At 36.0% G+C, this 23,019-nt stretch overlaps 1 protein-coding gene across 1 annotated transcript in view; it reads right to left on the reverse strand.

Annotated features, from left to right (window-relative positions):
* The window catches only part of ZBBX (zinc finger, B-box domain containing), a 100,632-nt gene that overhangs the window by 9,344 nt on the left and 68,269 nt on the right, over window positions 1-23,019 (reverse strand). The window contains exons 14-17 of the mRNA XM_005886538.2: window positions 18,555-18,865; window positions 14,494-14,647; window positions 13,560-13,670; window positions 5,093-5,350 (exon numbers count right to left, since the gene is read on the reverse strand). Of these exons, the coding sequence (XP_005886600.1) occupies window positions 5,093-5,350; window positions 13,560-13,670; window positions 14,494-14,647; window positions 18,555-18,865 (834 nt within the window). The remainder of the gene's footprint in view (window positions 1-5,092; window positions 5,351-13,559; window positions 13,671-14,493; window positions 14,648-18,554; window positions 18,866-23,019) is intronic.

Below are 23,019 nucleotides of genomic sequence, written 5' to 3' on the forward strand. Positions count from 1 at the left end.
CAGTAGGGAGTGTGCAGGAGGCAGCTGATCGATGTTTCTCTCTCATCGATGTTTCTAACTCTCTATCCCTCTCCCTTCTTCTCTGTAAAAAATCAATAAAATATATTAAAAAATTAAAAAAAAATCTCAGTGGTTAGAAAAACACATACAATAAGACTATTGTTTGTAAGTACTGGATTTCATTTGTAAATAATGGAACTTATCAATCTATCAAAAGAAGAAACCCTTTATTTTCTGATTAAAAACTTATCCCTTTAGACCCAGGTCAGACCAGACATGCTTTATATTACAATTTGCCTTCAGTGTATTACCTTCCAGAAGATTTACATTTGATTTTTAGAAATTTAGAGTAAAGCAAATGAAGGGCAGATGGGTAAAGATGAATCATAAACTCTCCTCCCTCAACTTATAAGGAAATAGATAGAAAAAGCAGAAAAATTAAAATAAAATTGGAACAGCCCGGCTGGTGTCGCTCAATGGTTGAACACAGAACCATAAACCAGGAGGTTCCAGGTTCCATTCCTGGTCAGAGCACATGCCGGGGTTTGGGGCTAGATCCCTAGTAAGGGACATGCAGGAGACAGCCAATCAATGTTTCTCTCTCATTGATGTTCCATCTCTTTCTCTAAAATCAATAAAAACATATTTTAAAAAACTAAGAGGAACCACACAAAGAAAGGGCTACAAGTTGACATAATAAATTTTGACCAGGGGCAAGCAAAGACATAAACAGAAGATTAATTGAGATGTAGCTGAGTGTTACTGCTGTTCACCCCAACCCTCTTCCCACCCAATATGCTAATAATAGGAATATGAGAATATCACCAGTACTGACAAGCAGAGGCAAGTAAATTGTAAACCTATAGGTGTCCCCACAGGGACAGAATGCACTTGAAACCAGATTCAATGAAATTTGCCATTTAATACAATTTTAAAAAAAGATAAGAGAACCTAGATCCTCCAACAAAGGAGGCTGAGCTCCCCAGCCCTTCATCTATCCTCTCCGGGACTTTGTGCTAGCAGGATACAGAAGACTGCAATAGTCAACCCACAAGTATAGCTCCAAAGAGAAAACTGACAGATCTCAGTGCAGGTATAAAGCACTTCAAGAAAAATGGATTCTCACTATATCAGAAAAGACAGAGGATATGAGCAAAGCTACCCACAATGAGTATGGGCAAGTAAGATACAAAGAAATGATAGCAACTAGCTATGCAAACAAACAAACCAGAATCCACAAATCCATAGCATGCAAAGAATCATTATAATAAAAGGCTACCTGACTGTTACAATAAAATGACCAGAATGACTGGTCGCTATGATGTGCACTGACCACCAGGGGGCAGACGCCCAATGCAGGAGCTGTCCCCTGGTGGTCAGTGCACTCCCACTGCGGGAGCACCGCTCAGCCAGAAGCCAGGCTCATGGCTGGCAAGCACAGTGGCAGTGACGGGAGCCTCTCCCACCTCCGTCACAGTGCTAAGGAGCAGTGAGCAGGCGGGCGGTAAGGAGCGATAGGTCCTGGACTGTGAGAGGGATGTCCACCCGCTGGCTTAGGCCTGATCCCTGGGGGTCCCGGACTGCAAGAGAGCGCAGGCCAGGCTAAGGGACCCCCCGCCCCCCAGTGCATGAATATTGTACACTGCACCTCTCCTTATTAAATAAAAGACAAATGTCGTAGAAAACAGATCAAGACCATAAGAAAATTCCCATCAGTCTTTTGGCTACAAAAAGTAATAATAACACTATTTTTTAAAAATATGTTTTTACTAGTATTGATTTTAGAGAGAGAGAAAGGGAGAGGGATAGAGAGATAGAAAGGAAACATCCATGAGAGAGAAACATCAATTGGCTGCCTCTTGCATGTCCCCTACTGGGAATCGAGCCCAAAACCTGGGCATGTGCCCTGACCTGGAATCTAACCTGGGACCCCTTGGTTCATGGTTTGACATTCAACCATTGAGCAATACCAGCTTGGCAAAAACACTATTTTTAAAAAGAGCAAAACTAGTGTCAAAGATCAAACATGGTAGATAGCAAAAAAGGAAAAAATCAAATGATGATCTGTTTCCGGATTAAATTTTGTACCAGGTAAAAAGAAGCTATAAAGAACATCATGACAATTTTTAAAAATTAAATATGCACTATGTATTAGAGACTCTATTACATAAATGTTAAATTTCCAAATTTTTATTATTTTACTATGGCTGTGTAAGAGAATGTCCTTGTTCATGGGAAATGCCACCCCCAATTTTTTTTTTGTAAAAGGATCATGATGTTTATAACTTCTTCTTTAATGGTTCAGGGAAAAAAAAAAGAGGTGTGTGTGTGTGTGTGTGTGTGTGTGTGTGTGTGTGTGTTTACCTATGTGCAATGAGGGCAAAAGACAAACCGGTGGTGACTGGATAAAGTATATACAGAATTTCCTTGTATGATTTTTGCAAGTTTTCTGTAAGTTTGAAATTATACCAATGTAAAGAATTACTAAAGCAAGTCAAAGCAATTCCTTTAGAGAGCTAATTTATTATGTTGATCAATAAGAAATAGCCTATAGCCCACTGAAAACTGTAACTCTGACATAGAAGCTACCCTTGAGAGAATCACAGTAAATTCAAAGAAAGTTTAAAAAAATGGATTAAATAGTTGAAGAAAACATAAGTAAATGCATTGTACAAAGAGGATCCAACATAAACAAAATAGGTTTCTCAGCAGGAGAAAACCAAATGGAACAGAAAAGCAATTTAAATATACAATAGCAGAAAATTTCTCTGAAAATAAAGAGGAACTTATTTTGCAGACAGAAAGAGAACCCTCTATTTTAAGAAAGGCTGGATTATTAAAACTGAAACAATCCTCGTTCAGTTACTGAGTTTCAAAGATATGAATTTTTTTTCAAATATCCAGTGAGAAAAGAAGAGAGAGAGGGTGAAGTAAAGAATCAAGGTGACCTCAAACTACTTCAGAGGGGAATTCAGGCCCAGAACATGATGAGTCAGTATGTACAAGGTTTAAGATAAAAGTGATCCAGGGAAATTACCCTCAGCCAATTTGCCATTCAAATATAAAGGTAGCAGGCATTCTGAAGCATGAAAAAACTCAAGAAATTGAGCTACCATGAGCCCTACTTAGGGGAAAACCTACTTGACAATCACATTCAAGCAAACAAAATTTAAAAGGAAAACTGTGCTAAGGGATGAACTAGCACATATTCAGAGACAGAAGACTAGAGAAATGTCCAAGTGCAAGGGGGAAAATTGTGATCCACTAATTTCATACTTTAAACAGGCTGCAGGTTCAATCCCTGGTCTGGGCATGTATAGGAGGCAGCCAATCATGCTTTTCACTTTCTCTCTCTCTCTCTCTCTCTCTCTCTCTCCCTCTCTCCTTCTCTCTCTTCCTTCTTCTTTCTCCAAAATCAATAAACATATAAACATATGAATCCTTCCTCTTTTTCCAAAATCAATAAACATTTCCTCAGATGAGGATAAAAAAAGGCACAAAATTGGGAAGTCATAGCAAAAATGCTGGTACTGATCATTTAATCCATAAGAATTTTCATTAAGAAAGAAGAAATAAAAGGATTTCCTTCTTCTTTCTCCAAAATCAATAAACATTTCCTCAGATGAAGATAAAAAAGGCACAAAATTGGGACGTCATAGCAAAAATGCTGGTACTGATCATTTAATTCATAAGAATTTTCATTAAGAAAGAAGAAATAAAAGGATACCTTGAAAAAATGAAAAGTTATAATATCACTATAACAGAGATGTATTCAATGCTATCTATAATTACATGTGGTTAAAAATAAGAAATAAATGAGTTCTTATATTTTATTACCCCCAATTTTTTTTTGTAAAAGGATCATGATGTTTATAACTTCCTCTTTAATGGTTCAGGGGAAAAAAAAGAGGTGTGTGTGTGTGTGTGTGTGTGTGTGTTAAAAAACTTATTTGAAATGTACAATTTCCTTTAGTTTCAGTTCAATTATTTTTATTATATTGGGTAAATAAATTTATAACTTTAAAAACAATTATGTAGAATATAAGTTTATTTTTAAAAAATTATTACTGTATTTCCTATAATCTATCCTCCTAACTATAAGTTCTTATATGTATGTTTATGATATAAGCAGAGAAGTTTAAAATGAAGCTCATTAAATATTAATAATAGTTGTTTTCAGAATAGTAAAATTTTGTGGGGATTTAGGCTTTCTTTTGTATTTCTTTGTATTGCTTGAATTTTTCAAAGCCAAGATGTAGCCTTTTTTAGGAAAACAGCAAAGTCATTATTCTAAGGTAAATATCACTAAAACAACCAAGGGAGGAGCCATGGGTGGAATCCACAGGCCCTGAGAAGTTTCTGGCCTGCCTCTTAGATTTGCAGCAGCTTCCATCAAACTGAGTGAACAACTTTCTGACGAATATTAAGATTTCCTCCCCTGATGTTTTGTTACTGAGCCAGACCTTTGTGAATTCAAGAATGTGGCTATGATTTACTACTCTCCATCCACGGAGGTTTAGGAAGTAGAATGCACAGACATAATTTCTCTTCAAACTGGTCAGCCAACTACTAGCATCGGTCTCAACTGGGTACTTGTTAGACGTGCAGAATCTCGGGCCCGTCCCCAGATAATACAGAGACACAACCTGCATTTTAACAAGATCCCCGGAGGCTCTCTGTATAAGGTGAAGCTTAAGAAATACTGCTTTAAAACATCTGACAGCTTAATTCTCCAACAGGGATGTTGGACAGCAGCTTTCATACAGCTTACAGAGATTAGCCACTCAGTGGGTTTGCAGAAAGAAGAACAAGTTTTTCCCCCCATCCACATGAAGGTTCTTATGCAAGACAATGGAACTAGGTATCGTGTGACCTATGGGGACCATCTCTTGTGTGGCTGGCATCCACACACAACATTTTCAGAGTGACCTCAAGTGATATTCAAGAAAACAGACACAGAACTTGGATGGTTAAAAGAGGTAAAGGAAAAGACATTTTGTTTGTTAACTTGTTTTCTTGGAGCAGGATGTGAAGAATCAGGCAGAGGGCAGAGTTAACATTGTCTACAGTGGAAAAAACACACCAGCATTACCTGCAAGATTTCTCAGCCCATTCAATTCCTTTTCCAGACTGTCGAAGGTTTGTTGGTCAGCAGTGTTGTCTGAAAAAGGCTCATCGTGGTCAGTAATATCAATGTACTCTATTTCTGAAATTTCAGAAGCAGCTCTAGATAATGATTGAGCCGGGGCACTTCTTGGTGGAGGATGGAAGGAGGAATTACAGCTGGAACTTCTTTTAACAGAGGTGGAAAGTGGTAAATTTGCTGTTGAAGGTCTCTGTGATGTCTTGCCTAAAATGAAAAAAAAAATTAAATCAACTACTTTTTAATTTCTGAATACGTGCTTAAAGATACAAAATACCAGCCCCCTAAACTTAGAGCAGTTCAGTTCATGCAAGAGAGTGTATGAAAAATTAAATTATGGTTATCATCCATAATTTGCTAATCCCAAATTACTTTTCCCATGTTATAAAAAACACTTATTGGTAATTTTTTCATAATTTTTCTATATTCAGAAAAAGATTAAATAATTTTAATATTAACTAAAGCAAAACATCTGCAAACTAAGTCAATTCCAGACCAGTACAGCACTCAATCTTATATCATCTATCTCCTAGGCAACTGCTGTGCATGTTTCTTAAATTCTAGGACAATACCACACTGTGCCTTGTCAGAGGAAAACAACCCAAGGATAATCATGGTACCACTTCCTAGTGAACCAATTTTACTTGGTGGCATGTAATTTATTTTTATATTAGAACAAACATGGAGCCCGGCCCTAGTGGCTCATTGGTTGAGTGTCAACCTATGAACCAGGAGCTCACGGTTCAATTCCTGGTCAGGGCACATGCTTGGGTTGCAGGCTCGATCCCCAGTGGGTTACATGCAGGAGGCAGCTGATCAATGGTTCTCTCTCATCATTGATGTTTCTATTTCTCTCTCCCTCTCCCTTCCTCTCTTAAAACAATAAAGATACATTTTAAAAAAAGAACAAAGATGAAGACAAAATAGATTAGTATATATTATTTTAAAAAATGAAAAGTATAGGCTTTAAAGAAAGTGAGAACACATCTCTAATTCCCTAAACATGAGTTCACCCGCTGCTGCCTTATGGGGCACTCAGTGGAAAAGTCCCGGAAGCACAGATCTAAGTCAGGTTATCACTGTGTTCTACCAGGGCAGTCAGGGCTTGATTTACTTCAAAGGTTGGTTTCATTGGTTTCTTCAACAAGTGTGTCTCTTTCATAGTATGAAGAAAATAATCCCTTCAAATTTTATATTAATACAACATAATTAATTTATACTTTGGCACCGTTCCAAGATTCTTTAATAAAGGGAATTTTCAAGGTACAAATTTAGAAATGCATAGAACTGGTAAAGTTTTAACCATACTGAATCACTGTTCTGATTTAGATAAATATATTTATATTAAGTATAAATTATTTATATTAGAAGATAAGCTTGCATTCCCTTAACACAAATTGGCATTGTGTAAAATATTAAAATCTTTAGAGAAGTGCTATTGTCATTATCATAAAAATTATGATTTGACTGAACATATGCCATATAGCATTATGCCCAATCTATTGACTCAAAGGAAAATGTAAAATTCAGAAGAGAGGCTAAAGACAGTTGGCATGTATTAAATATTTATGACTATTGAGTTATTTTTTTAAATTTACAGATCTACTCTGAATGTAGCTAGTACCCTAAGAAGAATCTTAATGCAGTGGGTAATTATTTAAGCAATTAAAACTGACTAAGGTAAGTCCCAAAGGGCATCAATTTTAATAAACACTTCAGAAATCATTTTTGAAAACACTTTTTGTTGGAATAAAATTATGAATAAATTAAAATAAGATCCTGACCTTTTGTGTCTATTTGTGTTTGGAAACTATTCTGGAAAAAAAAAATATCTGACAAAAATTTGCCTATGTTTTAAGAAAAATAAATGTACATATCCCTAAGAATTATTTTAATGGCAAGAATTTAAAAATGATTTACCCTTTTACCTATAATATGTAACGAATCAATATTTTATCCATAGCCATCTATAAAGCAAATTTGCCATTCATTTCTGCATAATGAAGCAGTGATAGGAACAACAATAGAAGCACAGGTCAGTGCATGTAACAACAATTCACCTACATAAATCAAAAGTTCTAGGTCTATTGGTGCTCTTGTTCCAGCATCAAGAAGGGTTCAGCAATCTGGAGAAGGGGGCCGTGTATAACTTAAAGAGTCCAGAGACGAAATATAATTTTGAAAGGCATTTGGGGGTAGAAGGAGCTTAGCTAAAAGGAATTGTCTCAGGACCCCATGCTTTTTATTAACACAAATTGTCCTGAGGCAAGGCAGAGATATACACGTCAAAGGGTCAGGGTTTCCTATACAGAGGCATTGTCAGATTGGGGGAAATTAGCCTACAGCTGTTCGGGTGTTTGGACAGTAGGAGGCAATAACATGTAGATTAAGATGCCCTGAGCTGTCTGGCAGCAAGCAATCCATCCCTTTTCAGGTTTGGGGAAAGGCCATCAGCCATTCCCAACAGGTGACAACATATGTGACTCAGCCCTTATTGAGTCCCCAAGTTCCATCAACCTTTCAATGAAACTCTTGCAATTATGACATGCTGGAATTGGCTTCCAGCATAGGTCTATGGAGAAAACCACACCCATCTATCTGTATTGTGCTAGGTTTCAGTCAAATAAAATTTATTTTTGTTTTGTTTTGTTTTTTGTTTTTTGGTTTTTTTATTGCTTAAAGTATTACAAAAGGTATTACATATGTGTCCTTTTTTCCCCCCACCCTTGACAATCCCCTGGCTTCCCCTACCCCCCAGTGTCTTATGTCCATTGGTTATGCTCAGATGCATGCATACAAGATACAAGGCATAATGCTCTCCAGTTCCATCCATGCTGTTGCAAATGGTAAGAGTTCCTTCTTTTTTACAGCAGCATAGTATTCCATCGTGTAGATGTACCACAGTTTTCTAATCCATTCATCTACTGATGGGCACTTAGGCTGTTTCCAGATCTTAGCTATGGTGAATTGTGCTGCTATGAACATATGGGTGCATATATCCTTTCTGATTGGTGTTTCTGGTTTCTTGGGATATATTCCTAGAAGTGGGATCACAGGGTCAAATGGGAGTTCCATTTCCAGTTTTTTGAGGAAACTCCATACTGTCTTCCATAGTGGCTGCACCAGTCTGCATTCCCACCAGCAGTGCACAAGTGTTCCTTTTTCTCCACATCCTCTCCAGCACTTGTCGTTTGTTGATTTGTTGATGATAGCCATTCTGACAGGTGTGAGATGGTACCTCATTGTTGTTTTGATTTGCATCTCTCGGATGATTAGTGACTTTGAGCATGTTTTCATATGTCTCTTGGCTTTCTGAATGTCCTCTTTTGAAAGGTGTCTATTTAGGTCCTTTGCCCATTTTTTGATTGGATTGTTTATCTTCTTTTTGTTAAGTTGTATGAGTTCCCTATAAATTTTGGAGATTAGGCCCTTATCAGATATGACGTTGGCAAATATGTTTTCCCACGCAGTGGGTTTTCTTGTTGTTTTGTTGATGGTTTCTTTTGCTGTGCAGAAGCTTTTTATTTTGATGTAGTCCCATTTGTTCATTTTCTCTTTAGTTTCAACTGCCCTAGGAGCTGTATCAGTGAAGAAATTGCTTCGGCATATGTCTGAGATTTTGTTGCCTTTGGATTCTTCTAGAATTTTTATGGTTTCCTGTCGTACATTTAAGTCCTTTATCCATTTTGAGTTTATTTTTGTGTATGGTGTAAGTTGGTGGTCTAGTTTCATTTTCTTGCATATATCTGTCCAATTTTCCCAACACCATTTATTGAAGAGACTATCTTGGCTCCATTGTATGTTCTTGCCTCCTTTGTCAAATATTAATTGAGCATATTGGTTCGGGCTAATTTCTGGACTCTCTATTCTATTCCACTGATCTATATGTCTGTTCTTGTGCCAGTACCAGGCAGTTTTGAGAACAGTGGCTTTGTAATACAGCTTGATATCTGGTATTGAGATCCCACCTACTTTGTTCTTTCTCAGGATTGCTGCAGCTATTCGGGGAGTCAAATAAAATTTAAAGGGGTTTAGAATGCTTATGAAAATAAAACAAACAAAAGATTTATTAGCAAGAACTGGACTTCTGCCAACACAGATAGATACGAGGTGAACACATTTTGACATAACGTAGATGTCCTTCAGAAAATTCAGGAGAGTACAAATACTTTCCGAACTCTTATAACAACATCTGGTTGCCACAATACTTGAGGGTAATTGAACCCAATTGAGAAAAAAATAAAAGTATACCAGAAATGAATCAGACTTATGCTTAGCACACAGCAAGGAGACAGACCATCTTTCTTAATGAAAATACATTCAAAATGCAATTTAGAGTAACCAACATGCAGAGACAGAAGATGCTCTAATTTGGTCCTTGACTTTAGTCATTTATTTTATTCATGTAGGTGGGTATGTCATTCTCTTTCATGTTTATTGTATAAGCTTATTAATGTTATTGGTAGGGTTAAGATTTGAGACACAGTTAAGGCTGGCATTAATGAAAAATGCCACTATTGAAGGGATCATTCCATACTTTTTTACCGTCCATTGGTAGATTATAAATATAAGAAATTACTTTAGGAGTAATTTGTGCCATCACTGGCAATGTAATCTTGGGAAATTATAGATTAACACTGATGACAGTTAGACTCTAAATATAACACATGAAATCGCCCTTGGTATTAGCTGAAGAATATATGCTCTATGATTACTAATGAGACCACGCCAAATATTGGAAAGATAAAATTGAAGGATGCCTTTGGGTTATATTAGTGGGCACAAGAATGCCGATAGGAATATGAAAATATGAATCACTCACTGAATAACAACAATAGTCATGGTTGCTATTCTAATTACAAATTAGAATTGATGAAGCATCATCAAGGCAACATGGTTTGTGCACAGTGTTTCAGTAACAATTTCTATTCTGGTCATAAGACCCAATATTTCATTCTTGAACAAAGGTTGAAAAACATTATTGTCTATTGATATTCTTGCTCAACTGTGTAAATTACTGAGAATTTGTACATAAAACATAGAAATGTGTTTTCCAGCAGTTCTTGAAACACATATGGATATTTTATTCAGCAGCATGGTTTGGTGGAAAAATGCTAAACTGGGAAGCAAGAACCTGTCTCGTCTCCCAGAATTAGAAATCAGCTTCTGACCTGAGACATGAAAATTCATATCTTGCCAGTAAAATTAAGGAGTTGGACAGAATAATGTCTTAAATCCCTTCCTACTCTGAGAGCTTATAAATTCACACCCTATCCAATTCAATTTCAAAATCATGTGTCAAATCCTAAAACTGCAAGGCACTGTGTCAGGATCCAGGTTATTCCTAAGTGAATCAGACATTGCCCCACCCTCGAGTTGCCCTCCAGACTAACACACAGTCCTGCGCTCCTGCTTCCCACATTCAGAATCACTGCCTACGTGCTTACAATGACCCAGGGCCTGTTCCATCACTGAAGATGCACCAATGAACGGGACAGGCTAGGTTCTTGCTTTTTTCCAACTATGGGTGGGATCAGCAGAAAATATACAAGTAAATGAAAATAATTTCATTTAGTGATAGGTTCTATGAGGAAGGTAAATGTGATTAAGGGACTCAAGAGACCAGGATTAAATAGATGGCGTGGTCTGAGAAGGCCTCTCTCTAAGGAGGCAGCCTCTGGGCTGAGACTGAATAATGGAAAAGAATCAATCATATGAATGAGGATATGAAGATGGAGATGAAGGCTTCAGAGCATCCTGGGTCAGAGGGAAGAGCACCGTTTAAAGCTAAGACATAAGGTAAAAGTGTGGCTTGTCTAAGAAAAGAAAGGAAGCCAGTGGGGCTGCCATGTGGGAGGAGCTGCAGTTAGAAAAGACGGGCAGGGCCAACACAGGTGCTGCTGTGTGAGGCACAGTAAGGAATATGATTTTTCTCAATCTTCTCTAAGAGGATATGGGATGCTTTTAAGCAGAAAGATTGACATGATACAACCTATGGCTTAAATTTATGGGAAATAGGATCCACTCCCTATAAATTATAAATAATTTTATGACAACAAATATGAATAATTCATTCACTGACTATAAGTAGTAGAATTTGATGGAAATTAATCATAGCTTTATGAAGAGGCAAAAGTGAATTTTGGGGAGACAAGTAAGAGGTGATGAACAACTGGCTTGGGTTCATCTTGAGCAGATAGAAGTGGTTAGATTTGAGCTGAAAACAGCAGAATCTACAGATAAATAGGATGTGATGAGTAAGAGAGTCAAGATGATTCTCTGGGCTCAGACTTAGCAATGTTTGGAAGGCAGTGCCATTTACAGAGATGGAAAGATGGGTTGGGGGAGGACTAGGAGTAGGTTTTAGGAGGAGGTGGGTAGAATCAATGGACTTGCTGGTAAACACACATATCTCTCATAACTATCGTGTTTTACAGTCACAAATCTAAAAAATCTTGCAGAAATAGGAATTCCTTTATATACTGGCATCAGTTCAGAATGTAAGACTTCCACAAGTTATGGCACAGCCAGGAAAATTTTGTTTTACCTAAGGCCATTGATAAAGACATTTTTGTCTCCATAAAGCCATTTCTCTATGCTCCTAACTGGTGAATCTTATGAATTCTTCAAGCTTTGGCTGAAATGTCATTTTGTCTCGAATACCTTGCATATCTACACTTTTCAGTGGCAAAACAATTATTTTACCATTGCCAAGCCTAAAAGACTGCACAGGTACCTACCTCTATTATAACTATTATTAATTACACTTCAATCCCCAAAAGTATGTCTCTCATAGTCTTTTTATAAAACTTAGAGATGATGTAATTGATGCTTATATATCTATATAGCAGTTTTCTCAATATATGATTTTGGGACAACTATATTAGTATAACTTGGAGCTGTTGATAAAATAAATGCGAATTCCTGGAGCTTATTTCAACCCGAATGAATCGGAATCACTAGGAGTGAGGTGAGGACAGTCATATTACAATAGGTCTCCCCCATGATTCTGCTCCCACTGACATCTGAGAACCTCTGTGCTAGACTGAGCTCTGGGGCCACGGGAAGGAGGGCTATTTCATATCACCTGTGCCTGGTAGTACTTGGCCTGAAGTCGGTGCTCTCACAGATGTTTTAATAGTAAATTATTGATTTCAACTGACCATTCCAAATGGATATTTAAAGGCATTTGGGTAATTATGTATGAAGATTTGTCTTAGTAACAAGTTTCTCAGAGCATGCTGCATGTGAATTTGTGTTCATCAATATATCGTGACTTAGAACATTTCCTTTGAATGACGCAGGAGGAAGCAACCAGAATTTTTTAAGATGATCTAGATTCTGATATGAGTATGGGTACCTAACAATAGAGCCAAAAAACATTTGTCATAAGTGGATGATTTTTGCACTCAAAATATCTCATGTCTGACAGTTTCATAACATAAATGCATATGGAAAATATCTAATCTAGCCAAGGAGCTTTCATCATAGGATTAGGGTAAGGGAGACATATAAGTCTTACATATCTGTACAAATTATATGTAATTAAATTTCTGGTTTTAAGATGGCTTTCAGACAAAGGCAAAAAGCCCTTTTTTTCAAGTGTCCCTCCTAAATTGTTCAGGGAACCTTACTGATGCATCCTTTATCCCCTAGTCCAGCCCAGTGTTAACATAGTCAACACATCTGTGTTGACTTGCCTTAATTCATCAGTTATCTACTGCAAATTCACATAAAGTTCGGCATAAATCAAACTTACTTTAGCAGGTATTATTGGATAACAAAAATGAACTAATAATACTATTGATTGGAATAATGTCAAAATTCTCTGCATATACTCACTACGAAAATATTGCAACACACATTCAACATGTCAAAAGAAAATCTTGCAATTATTTAGTTTAGAGAATAGAGTAAGTGAACTAAATCAAGAGCCCCAGGTTAACACCCTCAACATTAGGTTTAGAATAGAGGTATCTCAGCAGTAATCTTAGCCTAAGCCTTTCATTACGTAAATGGCTATATCTGACCATCATATAAACCAAGTGGAGAAGTACACAAAACCCAGTATGAATACAGTTTTCCTCAGAGCATAATGACACTGAGTACGTAAGGATTGTCCAAAGTATACACCATATCCTGAGCTACATTTTTAGAACATTATGCTCCAATGCATCGCTACAGCAAATAAGTAAGGTTGCAACTCAGTTTGTTTGTGTGTGTATGTGTTTGATAGGAATAATGACAACTCTAGGTTTTTTTGGTTTGGGGAGAAAAGTATAGGACAGTTAGTTAAAATGACTAAGTTTAAATTATAACACTGCAAAAATTAATTTTCAGGTGGCTGGTAAACTGCTAAAGTCAAACTAATAGAATCACCAACATGTCACTGTCCAGTATGTACAGTCCATCTCACCCATCTTTTGCTGTGTTCTACTTGATGGTGGGTTCTGGCCACTCTGCACAGCACCCGAAGCAACTGCACTGTTAGGACTTATGCTCTGGTCTGGGATCCAGTCTCTGTCTCCTTAAATAGAAAAATGGTACAATTATATACATTGTAAAGGAGAAAAATTCATGTTGTCGCTTTATTTCTTTTTCTTTGTTATTAGCATTGAATTTATTGGGGTGACATTGGTTAATAAAACTATATTATCTTACTGGATAATATTTAGCTAAAGAAGGAACATTTATAACAGTTTGGTATATATTATGAAAGAAAAAACCTCATAATTACACAATAAAAACCATTAGGTTCACATAGCTTAATAAAGAGAAAAAAATAAACTCTAAATTGCAAAGATATTATACATGTTTGAAGAGAAACAAATATTGTAAGAAGTATTTAACTATATTACATAAAGCATAATTGTTTGTATGTGAATAAACACATTTGAATACAGAGGAATCTTAAGAACTCACGTGAAACCAAAATCTAGTTTTAAAACAAAATTATAGATATGTCTCAGAAATCTCACAGATCCTGAGATTTTGGGATTTTCCTTTAAGCTGACATTTAAGAATCACCATATAATTCTCGTTAGTTAATAAATTGATTCAAAAGATTTATATTCCATAGTTTATTAAGGGACACATTTCTAAATTCTAAAAATAATCTCTCCCCAGTCTCATAATAGTCATGTTATCTCTCATTCTGATAGCTGTCTTCAATATAAATATGTGGCAACTCACACGGGACTAATAATTTCAGCTAGAGAAGAATATCATGATTGTATTCGTTGAACAGAATTGCCCAATATTTCCTAAGATGAAGATGGACTGTTTTAAAAAATGTGTCAGAAAATTGTTAGGTTGGTCAACAGGCCAACTGATCTCATGTCTGAATTTACCTGCAATTGTTACCTTAGTACCGGAAGGTCTGCGTTCTAAACTATGAGAAGGCAGCGAGTCGAGTCTTTTGTTTTTATCAGAAACAAAGAATCTTTCGAGTCCTTGATATTTTTCAGTAATAGGCTTATTTCTGAGGGCTATTTCTTGTAACAACTAGGAAAAAAAATATTCAACAAAATTAAGTTTATTTATCTCATCAACACAAAGCAGCACATTCATTCATTGAGTACCTACTATGTTCTTGGGATGGATTCTGCCCTCCTCAAGTTTAATTTCTAGTAAATAATAGCATTTATATATAATAAGTTTTGAGAAATGTATAAACCACAATTACAGTAATTATCTGAAAGTTGCCATCAAACCAAGGAGTACAGAAGTTCATGAAACAAAATTTTCCTTTCTCCTTTCTTTCCTTTATTTTTTCCCCTCAATGTCATTGAACACACATTATATGGAAAACAGGATCTCTCTCATATGCTGTGCTTTTTGAACTAGTGTCTTTTTCTATAAATAATATCATTTCAAAGATGAAATGTCAAAGGGAATAAATCTGATCAGACCATGGTCATAGACAAAGTTCAAGTTAACAAAATATTCATCATGAAGCAATTAGGAAACTGAGGCAGGAACAAGCTATGTAATTTGAGTTTATATAGCTCGAAAGTAGCACACCTAGGTTTTGAATATAAGTCTATCTCATTTGATGCCTAGACTTACTCTATCACTCTATGAACTCATTTTTTATATGCTTTCATCCTAAGGAAGAGTACAAATGAGATTAAACAGTACATGAGCCCTAACCAGTTTGGCTCAGTGGATAGAGCGTCGGCCTGCAGACTGAGGGTCCCAGGCTTGATTCTGGTCAAGGGCATGTACCTTGGTTGTGGGCACATCCCTAGCCGGGGGTGTGCAGCAGGCAGCTGATCGATGTTGCTCTCTCATCGATGTTTCTATCTACCTATCGCTCTCCCTTCCTCTCTGTAAAAAAATCAATAAAATATATATATTTTTTAAAAAGTACATGAGTCTAGTAAGAAACAGATTAGAGATTTGAAGTGAGAGCTCCAGATGGGCTTACAATATATCAGAGTGGCTATCAGTATTTAAAAGTTCCCCAATGGATCTAATGAATGCCCTAATGTGGACTGTTTCAAGCTGGTAACCAACACAAAAGAAATTATTTTAACTTGTTTCAAATTTATAAATCATATAAATGCTAAAATGTACAAAACCAAGTAGTGACCAATAAATCATCTCACTCAAAGATAAGTCCAAGTCCACTCTACTCATATCTTCACTGGTTCCCCCAGACACTGAAACCAGTTTACAGAACCCCTTCAGCCATAGTGGAGTTCATGTTTGGATTAGACAATTACAAATCTGGAAAGTTTTTTAAAAGCCTTGGTCAGCAGAGCAATGAAAGTGAGTTTGTTCTTCCCAAACTCACAAAGTTAACTTGGTTGTTTCAGAACCAGACCAAGAGCTCCTGACTAGACCACGTTCTTCCCGGCACCTGACTTTATCTCACTGCTGCTGCTCTACAACTTAGTACTTAATCTTATAGGTGGTCCCAGCTTTATGAATAACTCAATTTCTGAAAACTGAAGTGCAAAATGAACTGCCATACAGTCAATTTCAAAGTTAAGTAATGCCACTACTAAAAATTATCCCTATTGCTCACGCTTGAATTTTCCACTGGAGCACAACAAATGTCCAAGTAGTTTCTACTCAGGGAATGGCTTTTACTAGGGCAGGAGGAGCATAAAAACAGTTCCTGTAGTCATTAGTAGATTATAAAGCACTGTTCTCTATGATGTAACCATTTAACACTTTTTTTCTTTTACAATCCTATATAATAAAAGGCTAATATGCCAATCGACCGAAAGGCAAAATGACCAGTTGCTATGACACGCACTGACCACCAGGGTGCAGACGCTCAGCACAGGAGCTGCCCCCTGGTGGTCAGTGCGCTCCCACAGGGGGAGCCCCACTCAGCCAGAAGCTGGGCTCACAGCTGGCAAGCGCAGTGGCGGTGGTGGGAGACTCTCCCACCTCCGGGGCAGCACTAAGGATGTCTGATTGATGGCTTAGCCCCACTCCCCTAAGCCGTCAGTCGGACATCCCCTGAGGGCTCCCGAACTGTGAGAGGATACAGGCTAGGCTGAGGGACCCTCCCCCCTCCCCCAGTGCTCGATTTTCATACACTGGGCCTCTAATAGTATCATAAGAGATCAAAATATAATTAGTAGCTTTTTTAACATTTAAATTTTAATTATGAAATGCTTTGAATATATAGATATGTAAAACACATGATTCAACTTGATCACACAATTTGATATCAGTAATTTAAAGATTTGCTTCAGATTTACCTGTTTTATTTGTCCAGCTTTATTGAGATATAATGAACATATAACTGAATTACACTTTATTTTATTTCATTTTATTATTTTATTATTGACATTATTTTATATGACCCTCTGTGCCCACCTCCACCCAGTCCTCGCCCCCTTCCCTCTGGCTGTTGTTTGTGTCTATGTGTTATGCCTATATGTTCTTTGGCTAATCCCCTTCACCTTCTTTCACCCAGTCCCTTTACTCCCCTTCCCCTCTGACAGCTGTCAGTCTGTTGTATGTATTCATGCCTCTGTTTCTATTTTGTCCAGTTTATTTTATTCACTAGATTCCACATATAAGAAATTTCTATACCACAATATATATTAATCTTTATAAATTAATTGTATTATTTCATTGAAGTTGACATTCTCTTTTCTAATTATATTTTAATATTATTAGATTTGAGTGTATCCATAAAAAGTTACATATTGTAAATGTTTCCAAAAGTGCTATCAAACTCTATGTACCCTTTTACATTTCAATTTTTACATCATATTCTTGAGATGTATCCATGTTAATAAAAATAGTTCCATTTTATTTATTTTAACAGAAGACCATGTCTCCTGCGAGGGCAAAGGTCAGCCAGGCCTATGCCCAGTGTAAGAGAACTGGGTTTCTTTGCTCAGGATTCCTCTCCTCTAACACAGCACACTGCATGTGCAGGTGCCACCAGCCCTCTTCATGATGCCCTGTGGAAACTGGTCAGTTTAGTTCTTGTTTGTTCTGCTTGCACAAATTCAATCTATGATCAATTGTTTTCTTCATTGGAAGAGGGGAGAGAATGTGTCTCCTGGCAAAGCCCTTCAGAGACTGAGCAGACTTTTAGGGAGCTAAGGCTGAGACCTTACAATTTGCCACGTTAAAAAGGAACAAAGTGGGCACAGAAATCCAATCTCCAAACAGAAGTAGCAGCAGCTCAATATTCAGTCCGAATTTTTGGTACCACCTTCAGTTTAGGCACCATAGAGATTCATTTCCAATGACTTTAAAGGGTTGTTAAAATGCTGGACTTGCCCATTTCCAAAGAATTTAACATTTGTCTTGCTCAATTTCCCAAGAGTTTATTATTAATAATCACTATTACCTAACATTTTTAGTATGTAGAACAGAGATTTAAATATAGTTTTAAAATCTGGTAGTAATGCAATAATTATTGCCAATAGCTACTTTGCCATTTTTCCTAAGAAGAAACACAAACTTCACCCCTATTTCTTTATTAACCATGTTCCTGACAGATACCGTTAACTCCTATACTTACATTAAGCCACAAAAACTGACTTTATCTACATATATGCCTTTATTTCATTTTAGCCAGTGACTATACAGTAAAAATCTAGAAAGGATTTATTATACTAAAATATTCATAACAAAAAATTTCATTTAGAAAGGTAACAGCACTATAAATACGGTGCATGAGATGGGCCTTAAAGTTTTATTTGTTATAGAAGCTATTTACTATCATGGCATTTACCATATTAGAGATGTCCTGTAAGTCATTAACATTCTTTCCCATATAACTCAATCTCCAACTACCTCGTGATAATATATGGTAGTACATTTTAACTTCAATTGGAAGAAACATTTAAGAATGTATTGTGTGAGTATAAAACTTTCTTATGATGTTTCTTATAAAAATGTTAATATAACAAACATAATAGAAATTTACCAGTGGTGACTCTGTACTTTTTGAATCTTCCAAGTTTGGCCTCTCCAGAAAGTTGCTAAATTCCAAGGATTCTTTGATGTCTTGAGACAATTTCTCCTTAATGGAAGGTGTTTCTAAATCTACCGTTGGAAAAGAATCCTTATTCACAAATGATATGCAGGAATTATTCAGAGTTTGATTACATTCCATATCGATTATACTTTTCTCTTTGAAATGTCTTTCAGAAAAGCTGCTTTCCCCTAATTTTTCAACAGCAGAAGAATATACATCAGGATCCACATTGTTGCCAAATTTTTTATTTGAAGTTCCTGCTGTCGAAAACACACATTTATAAAAGTTAAATAAATAAATGTAAACAAATACATTGATTAATCTGTTCATAAACCAAATGTTCTGTGATGTAAACCTGTATCAATAAACCCTACTTTATCAATGTTTCTTTACTGGTTCTCAGTGTTAAGATACTATTATGCTGTTTTTGTTCCTAAATGATAATCATGATTTACTTAGGCATTCAAACCTTAATGAGCTAAAGACTAATGGAGTGAGGCAAGATTTTATTTTGTAATGAAATCTTGAAATTGATGCAAATTTTTATTCAGCCTTTGGTTCAATTCCCACTTGCCTACCTCCTCTACCACTCAAGTTTTACAACAGCAATTTATGAGAAATAAGGCGGAAGGAATCTTATTTCCACATTTCACCTCTTTTCCACAGCATGCTAGTGATGAGGAGAAGGCAAAAAGAAATCTGCCAGATGAATGAGCAGCAGTTAGAGGCATAGAAAATGTTTAAGTTGGGACACCTGCTTCTGGAAAACTACAAAATGAGCAAGATTTTATGAGTCACCACCTCATCATGTCTGCTTTTACTATATCACTTGGTAGATCATTGGTTTCAACCTGGTTGCACAAGGATTCGTCTGAAGGTGCTCTTTAAAATTGTCAGTGTGGGGTCCTGACCCCAAACCAACTGAATCAAACACTGGGAGTGGGACCCGAGCACTGCACTGTCTTTGTCTGTTGGTTTATTTTCCTCCACAAGTTCTCCAGGTGATTATAATGTGCAGCTCGGGTTGTGAACATTGGATTTTCTGAGGAATTAAAATCATTTAACAATTTTTGCACCACATTGCTTTCATTTTACATATATTTTCCAGAATGAATACAGCTTCATCTGATTATCCCTTATTAGCTTTCTAATGTAAATAGCTTATCTCTATAATTATACTGTGCAAAACAGTAGAGGCTATGACTAAAATAATCTCCAGTGATGTAAATTCTGTCTTGCAGCCCAAAGGACTTGTTGCAATCAAATGTTGATATAGCTCAGCTATTACATGTAGTATTTACTTAGAACTTTCACATCCAACAATTATCACCTCAAATTGCACAAATACTATCAGAAATCCAATAATGTGTATGTCATAGAAATGCTTTACTAAGAAAAACTTTATAAAGGCTATTCAATTTAATGAAACTTCCACAATAATGCTCTATTTTCCTTCTACACTTAAATAGAAGTTATCTGATTTTTTCCAGTAGAAACACATGCAATTTGTTATATGGAAATGTCTGCAATTAATCTCTATGATATTCACTTAAGGTGGCAAAATTTCGTTATTAGGATCTTCTGTTGTTGAAAATGAGACAAAACATCTATTTATTAATGTTTAAAATGTGATACAGAATGTACAGGTATGGTTTAATTTATTCTATTCATTGGAAGCCCTGTTAAGTCATAAAAATTAGATATCTTGGTTCAATATTCATAAATCAATTTAATTTATCACATCAATAGGTTAAAGAAGAAAAATCAAAGGATCATGTCAATAGATGCAGAAAACATGACAAAATCCAACACCCACTTATGATAAAAACTCTCAGAAAACTAGGAATAAAGGGAAATTCTCAATCTGATAAAGACTACAGAAAAAAAACACAAATGCACACACACACACACACACCAAAAAAACAACAACTATAGTTCACATCATACTTAATGATGAGAAACTAAAAGCTTTACTCATGAGAGATAAGCCTAGGTTTTACCCTCTTACCACTCCTTTTTCAACATTGAACTGCAAAACCTAGCTACCCAGAAAAACAAGAAAAGGGAATAAAAGAAATGCAGATTCAGAAGAAATGAATTTGATATTGTTCACAGATAATATGATTGTCTATGTACAAAGTCCAAAAGAATTTTAAAAAAACCCTCCTATAACTAGTTATTGAAAGATTGCAGGATACAAACTAAATATACAAGCCAATCACTTTTCTATATACCAATATAAATAAGTAAAATTTGAAATTAACATAATAGCATTTACATTAGCAAACAAAAATGAAATACTTAGGTATAAATCTAACAAACTATGTACAGATCTATATAAGTAATACTAGAAATCTCTGGTTAAAGAACTCAAATACTAAATAAATATATAGTCCGTGTTCATGTATAGGAAGCTTCAATATCATCAAGATGTCAGGTCTTCCCAACTTGATCCATAGACACCATGAAATCTCAATCAAAATATCAGCAAATTATTTTGTGGCTATTGATAAATTGATTCTAAAATTTATATTGAGAAGCAAAAGACCCAGAATAAGCAACACAATATTGATGGAGTAGAAAAAGTCAGAAAACTGACACTATCCAACTTCAATAATTACGATACAACTATGCAATAAAGACAATGTGGTATTAGCAAAAGTATAAAAAAATTGATCAATGGAGCAGAATAGAGAATCCATAAATAGACCCACATAAATATAGTCAGATGATATTTGACAAAAGAGCAAAGACAATACAATGGAGAAAAGACTGTCTTTTCAACAAACAGGGCTGGAACAACTAGACCTCTGCATGCCCCAAAAGTCAATCTGAACATAGACCTTACACCCTTCACAAAAGTTTACTCAGAATGAGTGATAGACCTAAATGTAAAATGCAAAATTATAAAACTCCTAGACCACTGTAGAAAATGTGGGTTATATTGGGTATCGTGATGACTTCTTCAAACACAATACCAAGCAGATTCCCTGAAAGAAATAATTGATAAGCTGGACTTTATTAAAATTAACAATGTCTGTTGTGTGAAAGACACTACCAGGAGAGTAAGAAGACTTGGAGAAAATATGTATCTATTAAAGTACTGTTATCCAAAATAACAAAAGAAATTTTAAGAAAATGTGAAACCCAACTAAAAAAATGGGTCTAACACCTTAGCAGACACTTCATCAAAGAAGATATATTGATGGAAAATAAGTATTGATGAAAAGATGTTCAACATCATAAGCCATTAGAAAATTGAAAATAAAAACAATAATGAAATACCACTACACAATTATTAGAATGGCAAAAATTTGAAACACTGGCAACACCAAATGCTGATGAGGATGTGGAGAACAGGAACCATCATTCATTGCAGATGGGAATGCAAAATGGTACAGCCACTTTGGAAGACAGTTTGGTGATTTCTTACAAAACAAAATATACACTTAACATGATCCAACAATCAAACCCCTTGAGTATTACCCAAATGAGCTGAAAATGTAGGTCCAAACAAAAACCCACACATAGATATATATAACAACTTTACTCATAATTGCCAAAACATGGAAGTGATCAAGCTATTTTTCAATAAGTGAATGTATAAATAAATTGTGGTACATTCAGACAATGGAACTTCAGCACTAAAAAGAAATGAGCTATCAAGGCATGTAAAAACATAGAGGCACCTTTAAATGCATAATATTAAGTGAAAGAAGCCAATTTGAAAAGACTGCATATGATATGATTCCAGCTCTATGACATTCTAGAAAAGGCAAAACGATGGAGACAGTAAAAGGATTAGTGGTACCCAAGGGTTAGGAAAAAGGGAGATATAAGAAATCAGAGCGCAGAGGATTTTCAGAGCAGTAAAACTATTTTGTATGAAATATAATACTGGACACATGTCATTATACACTTGTCCAAACCCATAGAATGTACAACCAAGAGTGAACCCTAACATAAATTATGAATTTGGGGTGGTAACAATGTGTCCATCTATGGTTGTTGACTGACAATGTACTATTCTGGTTTAAGATGTTAATAGTGGGAGAAGTTATGAGTTTGTGGTGACAGAGGGTATATGGAAACTCTGTACTTCCTGTTCAGTTTTGCTGCAAATCTAAAACTGCTCTAAAAAATAAAGCCTAGCCCTGGCCGGTTTGGCTCAGTGGATAGAGCGTTGGCCTGTGGACTGAGGGGTCCCAGGTTCGATTCCAGCCAAGGGCACATGCCTGGGTTGCAGGCTCAATCCCCAGTAGGGGGCGTGAAAAAGGCAGCTGATCAATGATTCCCTCTGATCATTGATGTTTCTCTTTCTCTCTTTCTCTCTCTCTCTCTCTCTCTCTCTCTCTCTCTCTTCTCCCTTCCTCTCTGAAATCAATAAATAAATATATATTTTTAAAAAATAAAA

Source organism: Myotis brandtii, unplaced genomic scaffold, assembly GCF_000412655.1.
Source record: "Myotis brandtii unplaced genomic scaffold, ASM41265v1 scaffold99, whole genome shotgun sequence".
NCBI lineage: Eukaryota > Metazoa > Chordata > Mammalia > Chiroptera > Vespertilionidae > Myotis > Myotis brandtii.